Consider the following 15,746-nt stretch of genomic DNA (forward strand, 5'->3'; position numbering starts at 1 on the left):
AGAAACTACATTTGGTAGTATAATTTCCGGCCCACAGCTGTACATCACTCAAATAGACACATTTAGTTTTAAGTCTTCTAAATTGCATTCAGGGTGGTCTTGTCCTGTCATTAATTTTTTAAATAACCATATTGCCACATTCCCTCCATATTCCAAAGTTGAGTTATTGCTTCTAAACTCTTTGATTACCAGAAAAACAAAGCCCATTTCATTCCTGGTCCTACGAATACTACAAGCTTCCAGTTAGACTTTACTCTTCACCATATGAAACAATTATACAACTAGTTCAGACATACATAAGCAACAGTTGGCAAGGTATATGCAAAAATAAAATTGTTAGTAAGATTATGGAAATTGCGAAGTTTAAGTTAAATCAGAGGTGATTTTGATTTTCTTCCCTAGAAGATATTCACAACAGATATGGAAAGCAGTTATTTTATATGGCATAGAAATATTGCCAAACAGTAATGGGAATTGAGTATCAATTTAAAAAACAAGTCAGGGCCTGCTTGTTTAAAAACACAGCACTATCTGGCCCTCCCTGGTGGCGCAGCGAGTTAAAGCACAGCACTGAGAATCTAAAGCCGCTTCCACATGAGTTCGATTCCCGCCTGCCCCGGAGGTGACGACATGGTGTGGCAGACCTCTCCTGACCGGCCCGCTGCTCCCCTCAGCAGTGTACTTCGTCGATCTGCCTGTTCTGCTCCCCACTCGGTCTCTGGTGAAGCCTCTCCCCGCCTCTGAGCCTCTGGCCTATACCCCAGTTCTGTATGCACAAATAAATAAATCTTTAAAAACAAAAAACAAAAAAACAAAAAAAAAACACAGCACTATCAAACTGTCGCCAGTCGGACAACATGAGTTCAATCCCTGGCAGGCCAGCGAGCTGACCCACATGGCACAGCAGACCTCCTCTGTAACCACCTGCTGCTCCCCTCTGCATTGTATTTCAGTACATCTGCCTGTTCTTTGCCCCACTCTGTCTTTGGTCAGTCTTCTCCCCTACACCTCTTCTGGAAAAATATTAACAGAGATAGACTATTGAAATTAGTTTACAATACCTAAAACACTAAAATGAAATCTTTAAGAAGATAAATAAGAGAAGGAAATTCACAAATTATGTTTCAGAAATAAAAAATTGAATATAGGGATTAATGTAATCTTTCTCTAATTTAACAATTCAAAAAAAGTTTATTAAACTTGATTCATTTTAATACTGTAATAAAAAAGGTCTTCTATTAAGTATTATTTAAAATGCAGTATTTGTCAGGTATTCTTCCTAAATTCAGAATTTTATTCAAAAAACATAAAAGGAGAAATAGTATATTTTCTCCCCTTTCATTCCTGACACAAAGATCCCTTTTTATTTCACAGAGAAATTTAGAAATGTGCTGGGTCTTATTTCAAACCAGTCTCACGCCAAAGCCACCTCTTTTCTCAGCTCCAGTATAATGGTAGAAATTGGCTGCCTTATCTTCTCCTACAGTTTTCTAAATTTTAGGACTATTTTTCAACGTCATCTTTAAACGAATGTTTTTAGTTACCTATTTAATGTCCAGTCATATTTGTTGCATCAGTACTACCTTCAGAAATGTTTGACCATTATCTAAGTTACATAAACTCATCCCGACAGCTTTTACTTCTTTCAGCTATTCAACCATACTGGCAATTGTCCTAAGTAGGGCTCAGCTTTCTACTAAAACCTCTTTTTTCATTCAGTGTCACTAACTCTCTTCTTCCTTTTAAAGTAAATTGAAGAAAATAAGAATCTGAGAATTTGTAATCTCAAAGCGTGAGGTTGAAGCTTTTCTCATAATAATATAAGTTATGGCATAAATTTTGAGGACTACATGATAATTCTTTCCTCTTACAGACAGAAATTAATCTCTTCCAGAATTATGGAAAAGAATCCATAGGTATTAGCTTCTTATTGTGATAAATGTGTGGGCCTTTGAAATGTTGCATCAAAATGTGCTTCAGATACAGTTTAGTTAAAAATGTGAGTGGGTCTGCATGTACCAAACCCAGAGGCTTCAGTGGTGACTAAGTTTTTACCTTAATATTGCTTAAAATTTAGTAATAGTAATGATTACCTGTGTGTGTGTACATGTGTGTGCATGCCAGATACTACCGTAAAATCTAACATTTATCTTTTCTCACATAGCAGATCTTAGTCACACATGTGTGAAAATATCCACACATCCCCACTTAACTCTCAGCTTAATACATTGCTGCCTGCATCACAGTGATGACGGTCACAGATGTTAAGTCTTATTTTTATTTTTTTAAGATTTTATTTATTTATACATACAAGAACGGGGTACAGGCCAGAGATGGGAGGTCAAGAGGACTCACCAGAGACAAAGTGGGGAATAGAACAGGCCGATCCACTAACAGACACTGCTGGTGGGAACAACAGGTGGGAGAGGAGAGGTCTGCCGTGCTGCAGTGGCTGTGGATAGCTTTATAGCACTGCGCTTTAACCCGGTGCACCACCAGGGAGAGCCTGTTAAGTCTTAACTGTAGATGTGTTTCTCCTCATCCAATATATTCAAAACCTCTTCGTTATCATCTTTGAGCCCTAAGTGGTTGCATCCCACTATGAATTAAGTGGGGGTTTATCTAGAGACAACATATCTATAAAAAGGTAATTCTGCTTTTGCTAAGAGAATTTTTCTCCCTCATATATAACTATTCAACCCAAAGCCAATTTTAGAGTATATTGTGTGGAGTGTCTCAAATGTAGGGTGTCAAAACACTGTAATCCACACTTGGCACATTGTTCCTTACCAAGCAGAGTGAGGCCTGGGTTCAGCCTATTTTGAACTGAGTAAATTTCCTGTATTTGAATTGTAACATTTCATCACATGCATGAGACAATCAATATGTGATACTGACTCTGTAGGGTAGTGATCCCGTGTACAAGAATGCACATCCTTAGCAGATGATAATGGACAGAGAAGTAAATAAAACTGTCCCAGTTGTCCTGGGGAGACTCCCTCTTATCACCTTATGGTGACCTTCTCTTCTTATCCAGTTCTTTTGCTTCTATGACCCCTCTTGAACAGGTTCTAACTGAGCATCCACAGTGCTCTGGACAAATGCTGTCCCCTACCAAGCCTGGTCTTCAGTGTTACATGCCTGGGGGCCATTCCTTACACCATTGTCTCATTCCTTCTCCAGACAAACAGGTTGAATTTTATCAACTAATTCATTAGGAGGTACTAATCATTTTAAATAGCTTAATATACTAATAAGCACCAAAATTTTCACATCTCATAAGTAAATGTGCCTTAACACAAAAGAATACATTTATACCTTTATGCAATAGATAAGCTAGTAAGATGACTTTAGGTTTTCTTCAAATTAGAAAGCCACAGTTAGCCACTCCTTTGAGATAAACACTGCTTACTTTTTTTATGTTGTATTTTCTAGATTCTAAGAAAAAAGTTCATGTTGTAAGGGGGCAAATAAATCATCCAATACCCTTCTGAGAGCTTCAAAATCTGGACACGTAATTGAAATAGCATTAAATAGGTCAGCAAAGAAAGACAGTAAGTTTAATGACTTATGTATGGAGAAATCACATGATTGCAAATTCTAAAGGATAATGGAACAGAGTAGGAATATTTAGCCTGCATTTTAGGACCTGGGGCATTACTGACATAAACAGGGAGACTTCATGTGACAGAAAAGCAGATAACCTTATCCTTACTCTGAAAGTAAAGATGAGATTCTTAGATCATGTTAACTGGTAAACCTAGAAATAGGTGAGAACTCCAAGCTATATTCTTCTGAGTCATAAAAGGGAAAACAGTGATTATTTCTTTAGTTAGGAAAAGGACAAAAACCTAAGGCATATTAATCTCTGATTAAAAAGGGGTTAAGAATTTAGGCAAAAATAGGAGCTACACCTACCTTCAGGGTCCTCAATGCTCTCCACTCAAAACAATATTCACTCTTTAAGCAGCCTTCTGAGGCTCAGAGAGCCATGATTAAGCTCTAATTGTCATAATCAATTGCCATATACTCCGAGTCTATTGAGAAAAATCTATCTGATTCTTTTAAGGAGACAGACCCCACAATTTGGTGATAAATACATACCCCGTTATATTTACAATGAGCTAGTCCATTGGTTATTATCTCTATCTGCCTCAGAGAATTGTGGGAATTGCATTGTGAAAGTTGGAGACTAACACATTGCTATGGTTTTTAAATTACATTATAATCATTCCATAATATTTCCGACTTTATTCATTACACACAAACTTGTGATAACTATTTTATATCTAAAATGTGAATGATTTATTGACAGCTTATCCTGCAATGTTTAAATTAAATACGACATGTTTGTCTCTCTTTGAACTAGGAGCTGAAACTAATTTCATGCTAAAAATTCATCCTCTGAAGAAATATCCTGTGGATCTTTATTATCTGGTTGATGTCTCGGCATCAATGCACAATAATATTGAAAAATTAAATTCTGTTGGAAATGATTTATCTAGAAAAATGGCATTTTTCTCCCATGACTTCCGCCTTGGATTTGGCTCATATGTTGATAAAACAGTCTCACCATATATTAGCATCCACCCAGAAAGGATTCATAATCAATGCAGGTATCTAGTGTTTGATGTGGATTTCACAGCTCCAAATGATAGTTTTTTATTAAAAACTCTCATTGTCTTTATATATGACTTACTACAATTTTTATTTTGTCTTCTTAAATGAAAAATAAAAATGTTTGGAAAGGAAGTATTTTAAAACTTCTGAAATTATCTGTAGCTTAGACTTTTTTAATTTGGTATTTATTCAAACACAGTTCACTTAGTTCTTATCACAAAACCACAAATAATAATATTAATTTCTGATAAATCTCCAATAATTTCTGCTAAATCTCCAAATAGATAAATACTTTTTTGAAATTCTTTTATTTCTCCTTTCTGAGTGCTCCAAATTTTTGGAATTAGGTTGTTCAAATCTTAAAGTACTTATGCAAATACTGCAGCTACTGCTGTATTTTTCTTTTACAATAATGTTGCATCCTGGGGTGACTTAAAAGAAAGCTCTGCTAGAAGTTCAAAAGATGAGAATCTGCTTGCTAGGAAGAGCCCTTTTTCTTTGCATTTTGGAAGTTTGTTTTTAAACAGCACTTGCCACATTGAAAGAACTGACCTTACAAATTTCTCATGCAATATTCAATTAGCTTGTTGAATCTTCAGGAACAAATAAATGTGTTCAGTTTTCCTTCATAAAACATTTTATTTTAACATCTTTCTACTTCCATAAATTGCCTAGATCACTTTTCAATACATACTCTAATTTATCAAAATAGCTTAGCTATATTTTGTAATGGAACAGGATCCATACAACTCCTGATACTTTTGCATTCTGGGACATCATAGAATTTTCTACACAATTTTAATGAATTTTGATTGCACATTAATAATTCCACACCAAGAGTCACTTAAAACAACTGTACATTAAAATTTTCTGACCATTATATTTCAACCAAGTTCCCAACATTTCCCAAAACATGTTTTTCAGTTTTCCTATGCTCAACTGTGACTGGAAATCACTGCAAATTCTGACCTCCAATTAGTAACTCTCAGTGTATACAGCATAATAGAGCCCTAGCTTCCAACATTAGACACATGTTTAGTCGTATTTACTTTTCCAATTCCAACCCATCATATTCCGTTTCCAAAGAACTATTCAACAGAGGTAAACTTTTCTGATTTCATAAATCAGAAAACTTATACCTTACTTTTCCTCTAATAAAATTTCCTTGGTAAAACAAATTGTTCTCTTCCCACATCAAACACACGATTTTATCATGACTAGTATTTTAAAGTTTTGAAGGAAATAGGACACAACACAAGTATTTTTTCTCTATTTAGTGACTACAATTTAGACTGCATGCCTCCCCATGGATACATCCATGTGCTCTCTTTGACGGAGAACATAACTGAATTTGAAAAAGCTGTTCACAGACAGAAGATTTCTGGAAATATAGATACACCTGAAGGAGGTTTTGATGCTATGCTTCAGGCAGCTGTATGTGAGGTAAGAAATTTCACCTTATTGTATGCTTGTTCAAATACAAAATTTCCCAAGAATTAAAATTTTATTTCTCTTTGATTATGAAGGGAAAATGGCATAAAAGAATACAATTTTTCTTTCTATTTCTCATTCATCACTCATTCATTTTGAGGTGAGTGAGGACAAAGGGGCTAAATTAGAAGAGGTTATAAATAGGAAAACATAAGAGAAAGAATAACTTATGTACTTGTAAAGTCCTTCCCAAAGGGGCTACTTTTTTTTTCCTTTTAACTGCATGACTTTTCTTTGAAGTAGCATTGTTTTACAATACTGTATATGACTTAGGGGTACAGGTTCATACTTCTTCCTATGTATACCACCACATCGCTAGCAAAGCACCCACAATCCTCCACCATGTTATTTTCACTCACCATTCTCCAAAGGAGAGCCAACAACAGCTTGTTTTCTTATGTTGTAGTGGATACTGTGCACTTTGTGAACCTGGTCTGTCTTTCCACTGGAAATCTCAAGCCGCAGACAGTATGATCAAATGGCTGTAGTAAAGTAAAAGATACATAAATGAAAGTTAATATCGTTCATATAATAGCACTGTATTTATAAACATCATTCTAGGCTGCCTTGAATTTTGACTCAAACTTAACATTTACTTGAGATAAAGATCAGAGCTCACGTCTATGTGATTGTATAAGGTCTAATTATATGTTTATTTGCAGAGTCATATTGGATGGCGGAAAGAAGCTAAAAGACTGCTGCTTGTAATGACAGATCAGACATCTCATCTTGCTCTTGATAGCAAATTGGCAGGCATCGTTGTACCAAATGATGGAAACTGCCATCTGAAAAACAATGTCTATGTCAGATCAACAAGCATGGTAACGTAACAATTGCCTTAAAGTAGTAAGGTTTCTCTTGGTTTAAGTTTAAATTTGTGTTTCATCTATTGTTATACCAAGAAGTTACCTAATATAACTTATAGAAAGCCAATTTAAGCCATGAAAGAACATTTATGGAGTAATGCAATCTATAAATTCTGATTCATAAAATATAAGGCTGAAGTACTTTGACAACCAATATTTAATAGCTGATTTTCTGATGTGCTACAAAAGCACTGTTTTATTTATGATAAAAGTTTACTATTTTATGCAACTATGAAAAACCTTAAAATGAAAAAAAATGCTGTTGCTATGTACAAATAAATTTGTCTTACAATGTTAGCAAGAAAAATGTGTTGACCTTGAGAAATTGTCACAGATTTAGGTAGAATCTAATAAAAACTAAGAATCTAATAGAAACTAGGAGAGGGGAAGAAGTAAAACAAATCTTTCTTTCAGCAAATTTTACACCTCACTCCTTTCCTCTGATGCTTGTCTATATGCAGAACTGTTTTTAAAATCAGTGAATATCTAGATTCCTTCATGAGGATTAACTTAAGCTATGAATCATGTTTAAGTACCTAGGACCACATATTCTCCAATATTAATTATGTCTAGATGTAGAATATCAACTGTGCAAAACATTATTTATTTATGATATTGATACCTATTTTTATAGTATAAAAGAATCTTCCAAACTTTCTCAGATCTTGCCAACCTAGTGTCACAGTCCCTTGTACCACAAGACAAAAATAAAACAAAACACATACACACAAATCCATGACAGTTCTGCTTACTTAGTAGTTAGGTCCAAATAACCATTAGCCAGCTTAAAAAAAAGAAAAATAGTATACACGTGTATGCTCACATAACACACACACACAAACACACACACAGACACACACAATTTGTGTCATTCTTAATAATGGGAACTTCCCAAGCCTTGAAATCAAATTAGGATATCATCTCCCTCACATCCTGTTCTACAAAGATTTTCATGTGGCTAATCTTTGCAAAAAGATATGTCATTTAAAGGAAGATAGCGAAAGATAATCTTGAGCTGTAGACTACTGCTATCCAACAAAACCTGGGTACCTGACAGATGCCAAGTATGGCTGTGTTTCCTTTGAAAATTTCAAATATTTAAAAATATAACTACCCGAGGATGTTCTGTGGTGTTACAAGTCACCTTGCAGTTTGGGAATGCACTATTAGAAACATATAAATTACAGTGAAATTTGTGTTGGTCCCATGAGTAAAATTTAAATAGTTTAAATTTAGTTACTTTGAAATATCCTGCCAAATTTATTTAAAGTATTAATAACAACTTATTATTGCATAAAACATGTTCAATCTTTAGTTGGTTTAGTCTCTTGAAAGTAGTGTCAAAATGTAAGGATGATAAAAGGTAACTAGAGTTTGAATTTAAAAACTTAGGCTTTAGGCCCTCCCTGGCGGCGCAGCGGGTTAAAAGCACAGCACTAAGAAGCTTAAGCCACTTCCGCATGAGTTCGATTCCCGCCTGCCTCGGAGGATATCCACATGGCGTGGCAGACCTCTCCTGACCCGCCAGCTGCTCCCCTCAGCAGTGTACTTCGTCGATCTGCCTGCTCTGCTCCCTGCTCTGTCTCTGGTGAATCCTCTCACCCTCTGCATCTCTGGCCTGTACCCCAGCTCTGTATGAATAAATAAAATCTTTAAAAAAAAAATTAGGCTTTGGAGTAATGCTAATAGCATCTTTCCCTTCCTGATTCTATTCTACATAGCCACATTTTGCTTTGGTAGGCCCACCCACTTAAACATAGTCATTTCTTATTTTTTCCTGCTTTATTCAACTTCTCTTTGTCATAGGTAGAACTCTAATTTATTTGTTAGGGTATAGAAAGGAGAGAAGTGTAACTATTGTGAGGCAAGGAGGGTTTTTTTGTTTTTAGCGAAAATAATCAGTTATTCTCAAACTGTATTACATTATTCTTTTAAGTTCTGCCAAGTCACTGAAGTTATTGCTCCAAAATTGTGGTTGGGGACAATGCTGCTATTCATCCAGAAAGGATTTCATAGGCAGTGAAATTCCTTATTTTAGACATATGCGATCCCATATAACCTTACACAAAGAAAGTATAATTTGGTGGAATTTTACACAGCATTTGGGTTTTATGACATCAAGGATCACTCTTAGGAGATTTTCAAAATAATTTTTTTCTCATTTATCCCAGGTTTGTATTTTAAAAAATCATTTTCTAAGAATTTTTGTTCCGCTACATTTCTTGGGACACTTGAAGGTTTTCTGTTGATCCTTGGTCATAAATTTATATTTACAAGGTATACTACTCCTATTACATGTAAGGCTACCCTAAACTTGACTCTGAGTATATTTCACTGCTTATTTGAAAGTGACCTTCATCTTCTCTTATTTAGCCAGTATAGAGGAACTTACAAAGGTATAATTTAGACAAATAAGCAAATACTTTGCTTCTTAGTTTCATCTACAGTAGTCAGTATCAGTAATGTTGAATGGTTTCTGAGCTTCTTGGTCAAAGACTGGAAAAAAGGAATAATTGTGGCAGCCCTACAGAAGCTTGGTATTCTATACAGGGTTGCTATAGTGGTTTCAGGTAATAAATACTCACAAAATGATAGTTATTATGCTGGAGTTCATATTGTTCCTCCTGAAACAGTATGTGTACAAGAAAACACAGGCCCATGAAATCTGGACATTTGATTTTTATCATTTATTTTCCTCTTTTAAGTAAAAGAAACAAAGAGAAAAACTGGGAACAGAAAATGCTAAGTTAACTAAGAACAGACAGAAAGTTAAATGGCAAAGTTGAGGCTCAATTGAGTTCAACTTACATTAAAATATGAGTTTTTAACCACTTTGTCCATGTCTCGATGAAAAGTAGAACAGAACAAAGCAGTTTTTGGCATATTTTTTTCAATCTTACTTATGGAAAAAATAAAACAGATGATTTAGCTTAATAAACTATAAAACAAATTATCATTTAATATAGTTTATATTTATACAGTATTGCATATTTTATATAGCTATTGGCAAATGATGTATTATATTGAATAAATTACATTTTCCATTGCTTTATCTCCAAGAATTATGATGAAAAACTTGAGGTATGAACAGTAATATGTTGTAATATGCAGTTATAATAGTTCAAAATGTTGCATTATTTTTTAAATGGCAGATGTGAATATAAAAATTGTTAATGATATAGAGAAGAGATCATTAATATACTAAGGATCTGAAATTTCACCATGTCTCCCCACCCAATTACTATAGCATAACTATCAGCTTTGCTCAGAGCTTGCCTCACATAATTCACCCCATCCTTGGTGAATACCAAAAATAACATGACAGTGTCCAATAAAAATGAAAGAGAGCTAAAAAAGCAAGTATTTGGAAGAAGTACACAGTTCTTTCAGTTAATTCATATTAAGTATCAATAATTCTCAGTCATAGACTAACAAGATGCAAATCAGCAAGATGCTGCCATAGTGTTTGGTAGTATAGGTTTGGGTATTTCTCTACTCAGCTGTGCTTGTATGTGTGAGTGGGTTGTTTCATTATATTATCAGTGCTGCATCACTTCTATCATGTAACTCCTCAGAATTTAGTTAGGGTCATCTTCATAGTTCCTTTCCGCTTTCCTACAGTCTTTTGGATAGACAAACTGCCAAGCTATTCACGATCTTAGAGGACTGAGGCTGAATTGCAGGAAACAGACTAGCCATTACTAGGGTTTGCTTCCTCGTGGAAAAAAAAAATATGTTCTGCCACTGCCTTCCTATGCAACTTTTTTTAACATGTTCTTGACTTACTCAAAAACATTCTTTTTGCAGAACATTCTTTTTTGCCATGTATCTCAATATCTTAGATTATATTCACTTTTTTTAGAACTGTACATGAAGAAAGGAAGTCAGAGAAGAAAGCTTTACAAATTCAACCCATAACTTTGCTACTCCAGTTAACAATTATTCCTATAAAGTTATTACACTTATAAATGATTTTATTTTTGTTTTGTTCTTCCTGAGAGGGCTACTTCTGATATTTTCAAATTTGGGGAAAATCATTTACAAATAATGTTGATATGAAACAGGATCCCATTTAAGGATACAATTTTACTCATTCAGAGGCATTATTTTTACTGCTCTGTAACTAAAAGAAATAGTCTTCAGCTTCAGAAAGTGTTCATTTTCTCTCTGATTCTCTGTTTTTTGTTCAAGAAACAAACAAATATAAATGCTAATTTATCGATCACTTACATTGTGCTAGGCACTGTATTGAGTATTATAGCTTATATTTCCTCATTCAGTCTTCACCACAACCCATGTTACATATGAGGTAGCTGAAACTTACAGACATCAGATTAATTTATACAAGGTCACAGAGTGACTATAAATATCAGTTCAAGGTCCACACCTAACAACTTAATAACAATGTTCTTCAACCTGATCCTTTGTTGTGTTGACTCTATTTATTACCACTGATGTTGAAAAAAGGGATCAGCCAGACCCTTCACTTAACTCATTAATCTCCATCAAACCCATCCACTAAGGATAAAGTGAGAGAGAGGGTAAATATCTTGCCCAGGGAACTTGACTCTTAGATATCTAGTTTGTCCCCTATGCCACAATCTTTATACTGTCTCAGTATTTACTGCCTTTCAGGAAACTAGGGAATGCAAGTGCTTCTGATGACACAGAAATGAAGCTATAGTAAGAGTCATTTTTTGTATGTTCAAGAATATTTAATTCAAAAGTTTACCCAAAATAGTTATTCTAAATGTTAAACACTTTAAAAAAGATATAATGGGCCTTTCCTGGTAGCACAATGGGTTAAAGCACAGCACTGCAAGGCTGGTGGCTGCAAAGTAGTCGCTTAGGTGCAAGTTGGAACCCCACCCAGAGCTGATCCACATGGCGAGGCAGACCCCTTCTGTCTCGCCCACTGCTCCCCTCAGCAGTGTACTTATAAATCTGTGTGTTCTGCTCCCCACTCTGTCTCTGGTGAATCCTCTCATTGCCCCTGCACCTCTGGCCTGTACCCCAGTTCTGTATGCATAAATAAATCTTTAAAATAAAAAATAAAAGATGTACTTCCTAGACCCAAGTTTATAAAGTATTTCTAATTTTGCACAATAGTAAATCCCAAATGTATATCATTTTATCCCAAATGCTACTATTGCATCTTTCTTCATAGCTATATAATATTTCATTTAATATATGCTCCACAATTTCTCTACCCATTCACCTGTCCAGGCATACTTGGGTTGGTTCCATGATTTGGCAGTTGTAAACAGCGCTGCTATGTACATATGTGTATCTAGATCTTTTTTGTATTAGATTTTCAGGTTATCTATTAAGTATCTAAATACTTAATAGTGGTAATGCTGGGTTAAATGGAATTTCCATTTTTATTTTTTTGAGAACATTCCATACCATGGAGGCTGTATCAGTTTGCATTCCTACCAATAGATAAGAGTTCCTTTTTTACTGCAACCTTGCCAACAATTTTGTTAATTTGATTATTCTTATATGGGTCACTCTCACAGGGGTCAGGTGGGATCTCAGTGTGGTTTTAATTTGCATTTCTCTTATAGGTTATGTTGAACATGATTTCATACATCCATAGGCTATCTGAATGTCTTCTGAAATCCTATGCCCATTTTTAAATTGGGTCATCTGTTTCTTTGTTGTTAGATTGAATAAGTACTTTGTCAATTTTGGAAATTAACCCTTCAGATGTATGCTATGCAAATATTTTTCCCATTCTGTAGACTGTCCTTTTGTTTTGTGATGGTTTCTTTTGAAGTACAACTTTTTTTTTTTAAGATTTATTTATTTACTCATACAGAACTGGGGTACAGGCCAGAGATGTGGAGGGTGAAAGGATTCACCAGAGATAGACTGGGGAGCAGAGGGGAGCAGTGGGAGGGTCAGGAGAGGTCTGCAGCGCCATGTGGTTACCTCCAGGGCAGGGATGGAACTCATGCGGAAGTGGCTTTAGTTTCTTAGTGCTGTGCTTTAACTCACTGCGCCACCAGGGAGGGCCTGACGTACAACTTTTAAGTTTGATGTAGGCTCACTTATTTACTTTTGCTTTTATTTCCCTTGCTGTTGGGTTGTATTCCCAAAAACATCTTTGTGGTAGATGTCCTACAGTGTGCCCCTTTATTTTCTTTCAAGTCCTTTATGGCTTGGGTTCTTATGTCCAAATTTTAATCTATTTTGTGAGTTAGTTTTCCTGTGTAGTGTTAAATTTGGTTCTTTCTATCTAAAGTCAAATGTAGAGGCCTTCTAAATCAAAAGCATCATTTAAATGGAGGAATAGAAATTAATATTTATTTATTCTCATGGAAATTAGTGATTTATAATTATGAGAACATTAGTAACAGTAATTCAAATATAAGCAAGCTAAAGCGTATAATAATTCTTACAGATCCAGATACTTACATTTTTTGTCTGCTTAACAAGTACAAAATATATAATTTTATAATTAATTAAAGAGACAAAATCATGTTTGAATGCTAGTACTTTTGTGTTTTTTGAAAAGGCATAGACAGGAAAGTAAAAAAAATGACACCTAGGAAGAATGCAACCAGGAAGTTCTAAGTCCATGTACAGTTCTTTTTTTAAAATTATTACATCTTTTGAAAACAACAAAATGCCTGTTTTTAGCATTTCGATCTCTGAACTGTTTTAAATTGTAAATGCCGTAAGTGCAACTTCAATATTAATTTTAGAAAATATTTATTTGTTTTAAAGATTTATTTATTTATGCATACAGAACTGGGGTATAGGCCAGTGGTGCAGGGGTGGTGAGAGGCTTCACCAGAGAAGAGTGGGGGGCAAAACAAGCAGATCTATGAAGTTCACTGCTGAGGGGAGCAGCAGGCAGGTCAGGAGAGGTCTGCCACACCATGTGGATCACCTCTGGGGTGGGGATCGAACTCATGCAGAAGTGGCTTTAGTTTCTTAATGTTGTGCTTTAGCCCACTGCACCACCAGGGAGGGCCACAGTGTAGACCTATTTTAAATGTACCATATGATTGTAGGAAAAAAAGCCAGAAAATGAGCTCTGAAAACTACTTAATTTGTCTTTCAAATTACAAAATCACACCCAGAATCACCTGGATCAACCTCAAGGTAGCCTAGTACTGCTTTTATAATGACTCTGGAAATTAATATGCAGATGTGTTGCAATAAAAACAAAATTTGGTAAAAGTATTTATGAAATAGGATATCACAAATTATGTTCACTCAAGCCACATTTAAGCAGAAAGCTTTTTATTACCACTGTCATTAAATAGCTCACTGAATTATTTGTCTATAACTTTCCATAACTAGGATATAGGATTACAGTTGATACTGTTTGGCAGGAGCCATAAACTCAAACACTTCAGAGGCCAGGTATGGAAGTTTAAATAAATGAAGGAAGACAAGTAAAAAATATCTCAGAGTTCAATATCTGTTAGTAATGGTCTCCAAATGTCTTTAACTAAACAGTACTTTATTGAAGACTACCTCATTAAGCAGTCCTGTGGTATCTGTCCTTTACATTTATATGATACTAAGCATCCCAGTGAAGGATAGATAATTCCGTTCTCTCCATTTTACAAATGAGAAATGGAGGCTCTAAACGGATCAGGTATTTATCTCAGGTAACACAGCGTCATGTGGTAGTTCCTATGGTAAATATTGAGCAACATGACATCAGAACATGAACTCCTACTCACCACTAATCTGGGTTTAATAACTACAGAATGGCACATAAAAGTCTTTAAACATACTACCCTGTATAATCAACACCAAAACTCTGATAGGTAAATACTAGTATTCATCCCTGCTTTATACATTTGGAAACTGAATTGCAGAAAGATTAAGGTAACTGCTCTATGTTACATATGTAATAATCATGAGCTAAGGGTTGAAGCCCCATGGTAGTCTGCTTTGGGTGTGGTTCTCAACTGGAGAAATTTTGCCCTCAAGAGAACATTTCAAAGTCCAGTGATATTTAGGGGAAAGGGTGGCTCAGGTATCTGAAAGAAGTCAGGGATGTTGCTCCTAAGAGATACAGGACAGTCCCTTATCCTACAACACAGATTACCCAGCCCATACTCTCTGTATAGATAAAAAATAGGTTACGAGGATAGATGTAACTGACAATACCTAACTTAGCAACTTCATCTCTAAATACATCTGTTACCACATGGCTTTCATGGTATTTGTCTCTTTAATATAAAACATGAATTGCAAAAAATAATCCAGATAATTGTTTAACCAAAATGTTGGAGAAGGGGGAGTTGTATTAACAAATTCTGTATTAACAAATAAAATTCTGTATTAACTTATAAAATTTTTATTTAGGAATCTCATTGTTATGAAGAGTATGTTAAGCACATTTTTTTGTCCACTACATACAGACATTATTAAAATTCTCCCATATTATCTCTGCATAGTTATCACAAATTTCTCCCAGTGAGTCTTCCTTACCTCCTCTTCCCTTCTGACATGGAGTTACTACTCATAAGTCACAGTGAAGGTGTTGGTGAAGAAGAAGAATGTGAAATGAATCCTTTTGCCCTTAATTACTTAACCGCTGTCTTGGCACATTGCTTTCCCTTCTCCCTTTTGCCCCTGAGATGCCTGATATCTCTATTAATTATTTTCAGAGTTTAGAGAAATAATATGTAACAGGTTAGACAGAGGGGGAGTTTGATTTGAGAAGGTGATGTCACCAGAACTGGACAGCTGGCTGTGAGGGAGTGTTCCTGCTAGTGAAATACAAGACATAAAAGATAA

At 35.2% G+C, this 15,746-nt stretch overlaps 1 protein-coding gene across 2 annotated transcripts in view; it reads left to right on the forward strand.

The window, feature by feature from the left end:
* The window catches only part of ITGB8 (integrin, beta 8), an 81,765-nt gene that overhangs the window by 39,830 nt on the left and 26,189 nt on the right, over positions 1-15,746 (forward strand). For both annotated transcript variants that reach the window (XM_004676754.2, XM_012720949.1), the window contains exons 4-6: positions 4,370-4,616; positions 5,898-6,063; positions 6,774-6,932. In XM_004676754.2, the coding sequence (XP_004676811.1) occupies positions 4,370-4,616; positions 5,898-6,063; positions 6,774-6,932 (572 nt within the window). The remainder of the gene's footprint in view (positions 1-4,369; positions 4,617-5,897; positions 6,064-6,773; positions 6,933-15,746) is intronic.

This window comes from Condylura cristata, unplaced genomic scaffold, assembly GCF_000260355.1.
Source record: "Condylura cristata isolate star-nosed mole 26May11 unplaced genomic scaffold, ConCri1.0 scaffold00005, whole genome shotgun sequence".
Taxonomy (NCBI): Eukaryota; Metazoa; Chordata; class Mammalia; order Eulipotyphla; family Talpidae; genus Condylura; species Condylura cristata.